Raw genomic sequence first — 12,729 nt, 5'->3', positions numbered from 1 at the left:
TGACATCAGAGTATTTATGTCTGCTGTGCCAGACAGTGAGCGTCAAACAACCAGCCTGCATGATGATCTGCAGGATAAGTCCTGTGTCCTGTGTTTACCGTTTCATTCATTGACACTACACTGACTCATATCCCATCTTGTGGTACAAAGTGGTATTACAGCTGGCTAGCATGCTAGATATCTTTGCAACAATCCACCTATGTATCGTTTTTTTCATTTTGTAACAATGAAAAAAAACAACCCTTTAAGTACAAACACCCTTTATTGAAAACATGTGTTTTAATATATATATTTTTTTTGCCAAATAACTGTGTTAAACACGTTCAGCTGAAGATTATATAACCATGGCTTCTAGCATTACAAAATGTGCAACAGTGTACAAAAAAACAAGTAATATTATATGTTATTATAAGAATACTAAACTGTTGTGATTCTCCTGACACTCGTGCTGCTTTGCTCTGGCTGGCTGTTGCTGTGTAGAGACAGGCTACTGGAGGACACAACATCAGGAACCTGGAGAACAACAACAAACCTTTAGTTTTAATGATAAAACAGCAGAGCAGGGTCCAATCACCCTCAGACATATCTGTAACCAGAAGGAGGAAAACTACAGCCCGTAAAGGCTTTACGTGACTATATTTCTATATATTGTAATCCAATTAACAAAAGTTAAGTACAGCTGCATTACTCTGAAGAATCAGGTAATGAGGTTGGAATGAAGTTTTCAGTTTCCTATAAGACCAGGACACCACACAAGGTATCAATGGAACACTTTACTCAGAATCAATGAGCCAATCAATTCTTCTGTACTGGGTAATCTCCAGAAAACCTTAGAAGGCAAAATTACCTCATCAAATTGGTCAAGCACTGATCAATTCATGGTGATGGTGATATATAGGGTTAACAGAGAAAATGTGTTTTTCTCAATTTGTGTCAGTTTCAGTCTATTTTAGATGGAGCATCTTGGTGGAGGCTCTAGGATCTAGAGTGGCTCTATCTAGAGTGTTTTGTGGAGCTCTACAAAGTCTACATGTCCAGCTGTAATGTGCTGAGACTCCTGGCATCAACTGTGTGATGGGGGCTGCAGCAGTACCTGTGCACTGCTCTCACGCTCTCATCAACATGGGAGGATGTGGCAGGAAGTCCAGCTGCAGGATGACTGTCTGCATTATTCAGCTCCACTTCATCTCTGTCTCTGTTGGCCTCATCCTCTCTCTCTCTCTCTCTGTCTCTCTCTCTGTCTGTCTCTATCTATCTTCCATCCAAAATAGGACTTTCTCTGTCTCTAGCTTACCTTACAGAAGCTGACAAAGTCCATCTGGCTACGAGCTTCCATGATTTGTTCATTGTAAACTGCATCTGCAGGGTGAAAAACAGCCTTTTAGCTAGATCTAACTACCGGCCCCCTTGACCCACTGTAAAGCTCAGTGTGGACTAAACCCTCAGTGAAATAGAGGGATTTAGGAGATTTGATGGCTTAGAGGTATAGGTACCAAGTAAACACAGCTTCCAGAGTCTAAATCCATCTTTAGTTTCTGTCTGAAAAAATACATTAGTGTTTTTAAAAAAAAAAAACTGGTTAGTGCCTTTTTTTCATCCCATGGGCCACAAATTATATAAAAACTATGCAGCTGTGTTGCAAGTTTTGCATGTGTTTATCACTTTTCCTGACATCCATCCACATCCACTGCAATTTCAGTACAGTGCAATAAAGCTGACTAAAGCTTGAATTAAAAAAACAATGATAATAGAACTTTGATTTATATGTTAAACATAATGAATACACAAGATTTAACCAACAGAAGCACATTAATACATGAATTTCAGCAATCAAAAATGACAGCATTTCTGGGATAAGAAATAATCATTAATTTTTGATAATTATGCTAGTTAAAAAAAAGTTGATCTGGTAACACTTTATTTTACGATGTCACTGTTACAGTGTACCTAAGTAATTAACAGCATGTTACTAAGTCATCTATTTATTTATCAGCCCAATGTAGATGTAGCTATATAGAAACATCTGACATCAAACTTTGATTCTCTTACAAAGAATAAAAACCAACCCCATCAAAAACCTTGTAGTTATTGTCGTGACCTTCCCTGGTCACCCCGGATTGTCAGATTCCGTCCCCTGTATTCAGAACATTGAGTGAAAGAAAATACCCTGGGTTTTGTAGTTTCACCTTTTGCAAAAGGGAGAACACCTAGTGAACACAGGCCTTTCAGTCTGCTTCACTCCCGTCCATAAGTGTTCTGCCCTTCCCCTGGACACAGGCTTGTTTTATTGAAAGTTGAGGTACATTTGCATACTAGATAAACAGTTCTTCAAGACCCTCGTAGGTATTCCCATATTGGGACATGTTGCCCCTTTATCTCCACCTACTAATTATCATAATTGGTCTAACATATTTATGACTATGAAACCCTTTGTCCCTTCTATGTTGGATGATTTATCTTAGTCCATGCCTCCTAGTGCTTCGGCCTTCACCGCATCAAAGAGTTCCTCCCTAACTCTCTGTAAGAGTTATAGATGTGTTTTTCTCTAAGTGTAAGCTTATATAATCAAATACAAACGTGGTCTGTATCATGTCATTGCGTAAATAACCTTGTATACTTCACATTATTTAGTGGTCTGGGACACTACCAGTTAATAGTTAAATTTCACATCTGTAAACTTGTCCCTCACCTGTGGGACCCTCACTGGTGTATCCTAGGTTGATCGTCCCCCTTGTCACCTCAGCATACGGGCTTTTCCCAAACACTGGTTGGTCGAACCTGCAAATGCCCAAATGAACGTTTCAATGGAGGACATAAGCTTTAGCTGAGATGTGGCACATCATGTAAACAGTTTGCTTTTCCTGCAAAGCTGCAGTACATCAGAGGCCTCAGCTTTGTTTTCATTGTAAAGTGCTCTGACAGATTAAAAAATGAACGTCATCATCACTTTTCATTGTGTTTTATTAGTGCTCCACTCCAACTCAGCAGCACAGAAACTGCTGACATTTAATACATCAGCTACTTAAATGAGCTAAAGACTATTAGAATCTTAATCAAAATATAATGACTATTTAAAGTATGTCATTTCAAATTCATGTCTTCAATTTTCTTTTATAATGACGATCAATAAAAGCCAGAAAGAAGTTGTATGCATTAACTTAGATTCAAGCAGAGTCCTCATATTAGCTTATGTAAAACTTAAATAAAGCTCAGCAGTGTGCTGTACGTCTCTGATTACTGAGTTCTTTTTTATATAAAGAGAAGATAATCCAGTGTTTAATAATGGCTGATTAAAGAAAAAAAAGCTTTTTAAATCTTACCTTATTGCCTCCTGTGGGCTTTCCTCTAAAAAGTAAAAAAACAAGGCATCAAGTTTACTATTATGAGCTATTATCATCTGTTAACTTTTTTATTCTTGCTGCGTTGACCGCTGGCCACAACGGAAACACCACAATATAGCAAAGGTGCAGATGGTGCTTTGCCTCAGGAGAGATATAACCTGTTCTCTTACAGGGAGAGAAAGGCCTTTGTCATCATTATATTTTAAACCCCTGCTGTCATGCTGGCCGAAGACTGTGAGGGTGACAATGCAAGATCCCTTCAAATTTTCCAATAATTACAAAGCATACATTACACCCCATTGAGGTGGATTACTCAAAGTAGAGCTTAGTGACTTGGAAGTATGCCACATCCTCTAGCATGTGGAACATCCTCGCGGAGTTAATTTAACTCGCCCAGGGACATTACATTAAAGCTATAAGACTGGAACAAGGACAATGGTGAGGGAGGTATCAGACGTTTCAGGTATAAGGAATCAGCTGCCGCAGGAGAAAGGTCACTCCTGCTTTATGGTAATCCCCTTGCTGCAAACCATGGCCATGATTTGCAGTGGTCCAGAATCAGTCACAGGGATTACACTGACTTAAAATGTGTGACTCAAGGCCACTTTTTGTTATCGCACACAAACAGGCCTTTCCTGCCTCCTAGACCAAGAGGAGTCGCCTCGGAGATGGTCTTTGTCACCTTTAAGACTTTAATTAGTTACTTTTTGTCTAAATTTGAATGATCAGATTGTTTTCATTCTCGTATCTGTGTAGTGATGCACATCAATATTAAAAAAAAAACTAAAAAAACTAAAACTTCTCCTATTGGCACGATAAAATGTTAAAACAGTATGCATCTGCAAACCTCCACTTTTGGGGGTGTTGCTGGTTGTTCCAGTCCCATACAGGACCTTCACCCTGCTGACCTGTATTGATTCCCCTGTGGAACCATTAGTTTGCTTGTCACTGTCACCCATCGTGTTTTCACTCTCTCTGCTGCTGCTTTGTGTCACTCACAGAAAGGTTCGACTTTAATCATTAACCATGAAAAGCTCAAAATCTAGAGTAACGTCATGTTTCCTGGGTTTGTATCATGAAACTACTACATTTGGGTCGGTCATAGCTATTCTACACGTTTTTCTGTGATTTGTCCCCATAAGCTGTGTCTACACATTGTGGCCTTGTGTTACAGTGTTCAGTCAAACTGACTGACTGTGGCAGAGACCAGGTATGACCTCAGGTCCCCCAGGGTACACTTTCTGCTGATGCACCGACAGACGTAATCCTTTTGGCAAACAGGTGGTCCAAGGTCACTACATTCCCATGGAATGAGCTCTCATCAAATCCTTAATGGCCTTTATCAGACTGTCTTACTGACTGACATGGTTTAGATATATAATCAGGTTCAGGAGAGTCACCGAGGTTAAAGAATGCTTTTCCAAAAAAGTCACTTGTAATGTTTTCCAAATTTGGCATCACTGTGGAAAGAAATTCATATATGTGGCATTCACAGGATGTTGCTACCTTAAGTTGACTTGATGAGGGCGATCTCTGACTATCTCTGACTATCTCAATATTAAATGCCAGATTTTATAGAAGAAATTCATATTTTTTGTAGCCACATTCTACATCTGTTATTTTAGGATTTAAGCTACCAACCCTGCAGTCAGAACACCTCTAACCTTTCCTGCTGCTGTTTCCTGAGAAGTTCAGCTTTCTGCTGACAACTAATGTTCTGCTTTTGTCACAAAAATTACTGCACGCCCTTGTTGAAGGCCACCATGGGGCAGTGCCCAGTCCCTGGTGTGAAACTACCTATCTTCTTCATTACCCTTTAATCAGAGTTTCTGTACTGGAAAAAAGTGTTGGGCCAGCTGACGTTTGTTCTCCTAGAGCAATTTAAGGAGCAGAAAAAGTGCCTACTACCTTGTCTCCTTTGTCTGTAGCAGAGGACGGTGCAGATGCAGAGCAGGGTGAGCAGCAGAAGAGCAGCCAGGGAGCCAGTTATTGCCAGCGGGACTGTGCAGTCATGTTCTTCCTCCACCACTTCTGCAACTGAAAAGAGTAGATCACGTCATTGTTTTAGTAAAGAAATGCTGAAGCAGTGTTGCTGCTCTGCAATTCAATTACAGATTTACAGACTTAGCGTGGAGAACGCTGTGTTATAATTTCCTGTTTTAATTCAAAGCAGCAGGCGTGAGGCTGTTTGCTGAGGGATGCTGCACTGAGGCAAGAAAATGCTACAACTAAAACAAATTAAACATTACTAGGAAAAGAAGACAGCCTCAGCTCCTCAGCGATTCAAACTCATGCAGTGTTGATTTGGCAGCACACTCTCTTCTATAATAATGCTCAGCTTTGATTCAGATGCTTCCCAAAAGAGCAAAGGACAGAGACGGATTAAAAAAAAAAGAGAGAGAAACGTCGACAAAGAGGAACCAAAATAGGACAGAACAAAGAGTGGTGTGACAGTCAGCTTTCACTGCACGTGCTATTTATTGTAAAACATGGTGTCTGTGCTTTCTCACCCACTGTTAGGCGAACGCTGCTCTTCAGTGGCGTGGTGAGGGCAGACACAGAGGCCAGACAATCCACATAAAAACTCTTTGCTGCCGTCACATTGAGGTTACTGGTCACAGTGAAGAGGCTCTCCTCCAACTCTTCACTCCTGATGTCGTACTCACTCTGGCTCACCTCCACACGATTCCAGGAGAGACAAAATTACTATTATTTACAGCCTATTCTGCTCAGTAATTGTGCTCTTATTCAGTTATTGCAACCAACAAGAGGTGGGTGACTGTATGTTGCTGCATCTGAAAACTAAAACAAAAAACATGTGTACGACACATCAGGGAGCAGTTTGCCATCATTAAGTACTGATGTTCATGAACCACATTTCTGTGATCAGACACACTGCAGTATAATCTGACAAAAGAAGGATGAAGGATGGGTGGTACAGCCTGAATCCTCTAGAAGAAATGCTGAATTTCCTAAAGGGACAAAAGGTTCACTCAACTTTTAAACACAATTCACCTGCACAAGTGATTCTAGTTTGCCAGAATCAATAACTGGGAAACTAGATAACGGCAAACAACCCCAAAGGCCAAAGAGTATGAGTCTTCTTAATGAGTGGGGGAACAAAGCCTGCATGCAGTGAGGCTGCAGGGAAGTTGTAGGAGAAACAAATCCTTTGTCTGTGAGTCAAAGGCCTCAGAATCTTACAAAAGATTGACTTTGGTGTTTGACTTTGTATGTATCCGTTGAATTACTTTTAAAACTTTGGACATTATGTTATTATCGCTTCAACAGTGAGACTTCAATAAACTATCCGTTGTCATCATTTTCCAAAGAAAATGTGTAACTGTCCACAGATGATAAGAACCAGAACTACAGTGAGTGCATTGTTTTACAGTTCCAGCAGGGTAAACATCAGTCCGCACACCAGCGTGTCTGATTGCAGTTGTATATTTACCTGTTTGTCATCCACTCTCCACTGCAGAGTGGGTTGAGGGTACCATCCTGCTGCTTCACACTTAAACTGGACCGAGTGGCCCTTAAAAGCCAACCTGTCATCCCCAAAGACCCTCACTCCGCCCTTCTCTGTAATTATAAAACAACTATAAAAACCTCTTCCTCATTTATGTGTACACATGTGATGTGATGTGATGTGATGTATATGCATATTCCATAAGCACACACTTATGAGTGTTGACAAGACTGGGTAAAGAGCTATGAATTCATCGACAGTGTGCTTTGAATTCCATGTCTTTGGCTGTACATATCTCAACCCACAGATGAGCATCACATTTCCAGTTGGCCTGATCGCTTAAAAAAGAGGGATTTCATTCGTCCCAGGTGATTGATCACATGTCGCCAAGTCTCAATTGCCTGACGAATGCCTTTCCTTTCTCCCCCACCCACTTCCATCTCCTTCCCTGCCAGCCATATAAGCCACTTAAGGCTCTGGGAGATACAGTATCTCATATGTGAAGTCAATTGTCTGGCCGAATGAAAGGCTGTAGATGCAACAGACAATTGCTATGGACAGAAAGATAATTGCAGAAGCTTTGGTGCTTTGTCTAGGCGAATGACATGTCTTTGTTGATTTAGGTTCAAATCCTCAGATGTTTTGTGTGCATTATTGGCTGTCCCTTTCCTCCAGGCGCTTTTATCCGATTCTTGATTTGGTGTCATAAACACTGTGCTGTCCCAGCTCTGATGGTAGACTCTTACAGAAGTGGTGGGAAAAGGGCTGGTGGAGAACCAGCCGCCTCATTTGCACTGACTGATGAGGGTGCTCTTGGTGATCGTAGCTGATTAATACATCTGAATAGAAAAAGAATGACATCAGCACTCCTTCACAGAGCTCCGACCTAAGTGATCCCTGAAATAAGGTTTTGTGTGGTTTGTTAATCACCGCAGGGAAAGTGGTAGATGGCTGTGTGAAGCAGGGAGCCTTCAGCTAACTCTAACTCTACTGATTTTTTAGCAGAGATCCTGAGAGAATAAATTGTTGCTTCAAGGATAGCTTTTAATAATTTGTAAATGAAGTGTGTGTGAGTGTGTGTGTGTGTGTGTGTGTGTGTGTGTGTGAATACTGTACATGTACAGTATCCTGTGTGTGTGTTTCAAAGAGTATATCCCCTATGCCTCCACAGGCCAATTACCACAAGCATGTTCTATCTTCTCTTATTTATATCTGACTTCTCTCGCTTTTGCCTTCACTTCAGATGCTGTTCATTGCACATGCAGCCTTATTGATCAGATCGAGTGAGGGGTTTGTGTACTGCATTTGTGATTGAGTGAGCATAAGAAATGAGCAGAGAAAGAGCAGCTAGAGAGTGGTCATATTTATTTACATCATCCTCATATGGGACAATTAAAGCAGGGAGCGTGGATGATAGCACGCAGAGTCAGCTGGCTTCGCTGTAAATTTGTGGCTCAATTCCAACAGTATATTTGAGGGCGCAGTGCACAAATCATGGGCAGAGTTGCTGACTGTTAACTGGCCATGCCAGGATGCAAAATTAATCCAAAGGCTATGTCAGGCCATAGTGATCCTCTGCATCCAGACTGGAGGGCCTGATTCACTGTACAGTACTGGTAATGGGTGCATATGTCAGCTGGGATTTGTGGCGCTGGCAGCAATCGGGGGGCTCAGTCCATAATATATCAAAGACGATGGGTCATTGGTTTTGTTTCCTGACGGTCTGTGCGGAGATGTAACCGCGCTGATTTCTTCTTCTTCTTTTTTTTTTTTAGCTGAGCTCTCAGTTCAAGTGCACATACTGTAGATGTGTATACGATTGATGATGCAGTCAGGAGAAGCACAGATCCAAGCAAATCGTGAAGAATGTATTGAGACGTCATTTGAAGCATGTGACTTACATGTGAGCTAAAGCTCCGCCGTGAGCAGCACAGTGTGATTAATGACCTGATTACTGGCAACACAAGAACATTCAGAACTAATGTGGTAATAATATAACTATTTAAAAGGAATAAGGAAAAATATAATATTTTTCCCTTCACCCCCCAACATTGTTGCTCCACTTCTGACATCCCCACCAGCTCTTATTGTTTTAGTGCAGTCCCTATTAAAAATTTAGTCATTTCAAGTGCAGAAATATTAAAATAAATTGCTTCTAGAAGTTTTTTTTTCGATTAAGACCACTATAAATCCTCCCTCACATCTACAGAGAAATACTGGCTTTCACCAAATCCTGAATCCTCAGCAAACATGCCTGCCAGTCCTCTGAGGGGGAGAGTAGGCAGCGGTTGTAAATCCTGCTCTGTTGCCTGTCCTGACTGGCATGGAGTCTTGCCATTTCCCACTTGTATTTATATCTTTGGGCCAATCAATTTCTATCCCAGACACTCGCCCACACTGTCATTAACAGTGTCACAGAGGCCATCAAACATGCCCGGGCAACTTCACTTCACCACACGGGTCCTAATGATTTCCCACCTATCAGCTGTGATTGATCACTCAGGATCACTTCAACACAGCTTGTACTGAAAACGTTCACTTTTTTAGCCTCCTACTTCAAGGAAAATGAATACAAAGGAACTTAATTAAGATGTGAATGGTGAATATAAAGGCAGAATATGACATGCTTTTTTCTTTTTTTTTGAGTAGGCAGTGGGTGGGTGGGCCGAACAAAAGCAGCTACAAACCGTTTGTATAGGCGCTTCATTTAGCTCTTTTTTACTTGCTGCTTTTTGCTTTATCAAGGTTAAATTCAGCATTTTCTGAACTCACTCACTCAGCGATGGTTTTCAGCAACTTGCCATCTGCTTAGTTTTTCGGTTGGTTTGTGTGTGTGTGTGTGTGCATGTGTGCACTCTACTTCACAAATATCCTTGAGAGAAGCTGGCTACACAAAAAGCCTTTGGAATTCTCTGCAGCTGAAATAAATAGTTGTTTTCTGCCTTCCTGCTACAGTAAACCAAGGTAGCATGCACAAACATGTAGTTTCTCCATCCTCACATACACATATGAACATTATACAGACCTTGTACAAACAATCTTGCTGTTCTCCTGTCAATGCCCTGGAGGTCACAGGTCACTTGTCCCTGGTTGTGCCTCTGTGTGTTCTTCAGAATAAACGTCCAGCTGTCACCATTTGAGTTGGGAGGTTTTTCAGCTGTCACATTAGAGTGGACTGAGGGTAGGACTCCATCTTCTTTGGAGATGGTGAGTGCTGGTATGCCCCCCAGCTGCCACACCATAACAGTCCAGCGCGTCCTGGCGGTGCAGGTGAAACGGGCCTCGTCACCTCGCAGGACCGTCAGGGTTGCAGGTGACAGCTCTACATGAGCTCTAGCTGCTAAAAACATATGAACAGTTGGACCGTTTTGAGAATTTGCTTTTGAAGATCAACCCTACTCTGATACAGCAGCTGCCTTAGCTTAAAATACAAGAGGAGAACATTTACTTTGCTTCTGTCCAATGGCACCAAAATCTGCCTGCAAACACCATTAAAATTCCCATATTACATGTTTTTGTTCAATCCACACAAAAAGCAGAGTGTAAAAATAACAAGCTGTGGTTTTACAAGGGGGTTATTTGCAGGGCTATCGTACCCTTTGAGTTGCTAGGCAACCAGCAGAGGCACTAAATTTCCTTAAATGTTGAATTATTCCTTTAAAAAGACCTCATTTAGTGTAACACCAAGCCAGCAACATGTGACAACACTTTACTTTTGATCTGATGAGCATTCAAGCTACATTCATATGTTCTAAATCTTACCATAAGAATGTAGGAGAAAATGAATTAATATGAATGGCAAAGCCTGAAACATGAGATTACAGGTTTATAGCAGAGTACAGGATGTATAACTTGTTTGTGGTGAGATAACTGTGTTACCTTCTACAAACAGCATGTGTAAATAGGCCAGCCTATACAGCAATTTCTTTTCATTGCTATCAGAGAGTGAACAACTAATGAGTGCAATTTGTGCTTCCTCCTGTTGGGACTGTGAACCGGTGACTCTGAAGTCCCCTGACCCCTGATACATCTAACTGTTAACTAGGTATGCAGCCAAAAAAAATAATTATAATTACAAAGTGCAGATAGATCATTAAGCTCTCTAATGGGGTTTAACATGAAGGTTAGAAGGAGTGTGGTACATTATTACAGAATACTGTATCACACCTGAGCTCAAACGAGCTGCGGCGTTTGTTTTGAGATGAGCTCTCACCTTCAATCCTGCATGAAAGGAGCAGCACCAACAGAGGAAGGATATCCATGTTTAATCAATCCACCGGTCAATCAACTCACTGGTCCTGAAACATAAACAGCCAGTGGATCAAACGGAAATATCTCAACCTGCTACAGAATCATGATCATAATATTTGCTACAAACCTCACAGGATGAAGCTTATTTTCTTTGGTGATCTTGTAACTTTAGCTCACTACACATTTTTTGTTGAATATTTCAACATGCTGTGGTGTACACTAGTACAAAAGCTGCTAAAAGTCCACAAATAGAGGTGGAGGGATGGATAGTGGTTGTTCCAGGTTCTCACGCAGGAGGCTGGCTGGGGGTTGTGTTCCCCGTGGAACAGTTGATTTCTTGCCTAAAATGTTGCAAAGATAATAGTTTAGGCATTGACTACTAATGGTTAATGTTTTACAACATTACAGTTATTTTACAAGACAAAATAGTCCCATTAGTGTCATTTTTAACTCCCATGGTGACATGTCATCTGCATGTGTTCTGTAGCTTGGTGTTAAAAGACAAAAGACCTTTTTTTTCTTTTGCTCTTCATCTCCCATACAGAATCAGACATAAATGCTGCTTTGTTTTGTTAAAATGATTTCTGGATTTTGATCCTAATCATTATTGTGCATTCAGGTTAAGATTTATCAACACTTAAATGTATCAGTGTTAATGCAGTCTGTGCGACCTGAAGAGTCAAAGCAAATGTAACCTGGAACCTAAGTAAGCGTCATCATCTGTTCACTATGTTCTTATTGCTGCTGATAGTCAGCAGTCTCTCTAAATGCTATAACACAAATTAACACAACACACAGTTTGACTTTAATTCCACTGTTACCCAATAAGATCAGTTATCTTAAATAACCTGATACACCTCATCTGTAAATTCCCATTTACTTTCCACAGCATTTAAATATTATTTCCAGAAACTATAATTCAGTTTAAGAGCACATAAACACCCATTTTGCTGTTAGACTCACCTGTGGAGGATGGACAGTGTGTCTCACACACAGAGCAGACATGTCAACAATGCTGCTTCTTCCACATGGTGCTCAGCCATATCACCCGAAACTGTCCTGTTAAATATTACCAAACTCACTGGGAACTTTGGCCTGTGCTACACACACACACACACACGAATATAAATAGTGTGCCTCGAACTGTGAACAATACCTCTTGTATGCTCCCAGTTCCCAGGGGGAAAAAAACTGGGCCCCCCTCCCTGTTCAAATGAATAGATTTGGATGACGTATCTGTAGTTTGTTAGATGGCAGAAGTCATTTTTAGAACTGGCTGACATGTCAGTATGACAGTATATACTGTGTTTAGACAAATGCTGTTAAAGTGCACTTTTGAGATACATATGGGTGATTTTCATCTTGAGGTACTTCATTTACAAACATCTACATAATCTACATGCACACATAAACATCTACAAATCATCATCTACAGCTCCACCAGCGTGTTCCTTCCTCTCCCCATATGTTTGGCTCCTGCAGATGACAGGCTATTGTCGGTATATTTAGCATATTAATAATACTTTGTGCTGTACATGCATAGCCATATAATGGTGATCTAACAATAACAGTGTGTGTTCCTCTGAAGGATCTCTTGGGACGGGACCCTTGCTTTCCTGTTGGCATCTAATCTGCTAAACAGGCACAATCTTTATGCAGACAAAAGAG

The 12,729-nt window shown here is 40.9% G+C and overlaps 1 protein-coding gene across 3 annotated transcripts; it reads right to left on the bottom strand.

Annotated features, from left to right (window-relative positions):
• Positions 1–243: 243 nt before the first annotated feature.
• On the bottom strand, positions 244–12,160 carry igsf5b (immunoglobulin superfamily, member 5b). Of its 3 annotated transcripts, none has more exons than XM_028420646.1 (11): positions 12,025–12,160; positions 11,189–11,402; positions 11,024–11,108; positions 9,836–10,150; positions 6,796–6,923; positions 5,852–6,017; positions 5,250–5,378; positions 3,321–3,345; positions 2,690–2,778; positions 1,295–1,359; positions 244–513 (listed from the first exon to the last, which is right to left on the bottom strand). In XM_028420646.1, the coding sequence occupies exons 3-11, from the start codon at positions 11,070–11,072 to the stop codon at positions 418–420; spliced, it is 1,062 nt and encodes a 353-aa protein (XP_028276447.1). In that variant the 5' UTR covers positions 11,073–11,108; positions 11,189–11,402; positions 12,025–12,160; the 3' UTR covers positions 244–417. The 3 variants fall into 3 exon arrangements, with proteins under 3 accessions (XP_028276447.1, XP_028276448.1, XP_028276449.1); XM_028420647.1 differs by having other exon boundaries at positions 9,836–10,147; XM_028420648.1 differs by lacking the exon at positions 1,295–1,359.
• Positions 12,161–12,729: the final 569 nt, after the last annotated feature.

Source organism: Parambassis ranga, chromosome 13 (assembly GCF_900634625.1).
Source record: "Parambassis ranga chromosome 13, fParRan2.1, whole genome shotgun sequence".
Taxonomy (NCBI): domain Eukaryota; kingdom Metazoa; phylum Chordata; class Actinopteri; family Ambassidae; genus Parambassis; species Parambassis ranga.
Note: the sequence above shows the minus strand (reverse complement) of the source record. Positions and strands in the feature narration are given on the sequence as shown.

Bases quoted from the DNA above. Each gene is read 5' to 3' on its own strand.
- igsf5b (XM_028420646.1), bottom strand. From the start codon at position 11,072: ATGGATATCCTTCCTCTGTTGGTGCTGCTCCTTTCATGCAGGATTGAA. The intron at 6,018-6,795 runs GTAAATATACAA...AATCGTGTGGAG, and splicing joins GGAGAGTGGATGACAAACAG to GTGAGCCAGAGTGAGTACGA. The intron at 514-1,294 runs GTAAGCTAGAGA...GTTGTTCTCCAG, and splicing joins ACTTTGTCAGCTTCTGTAAG to GTTCCTGATGTTGTGTCCTC.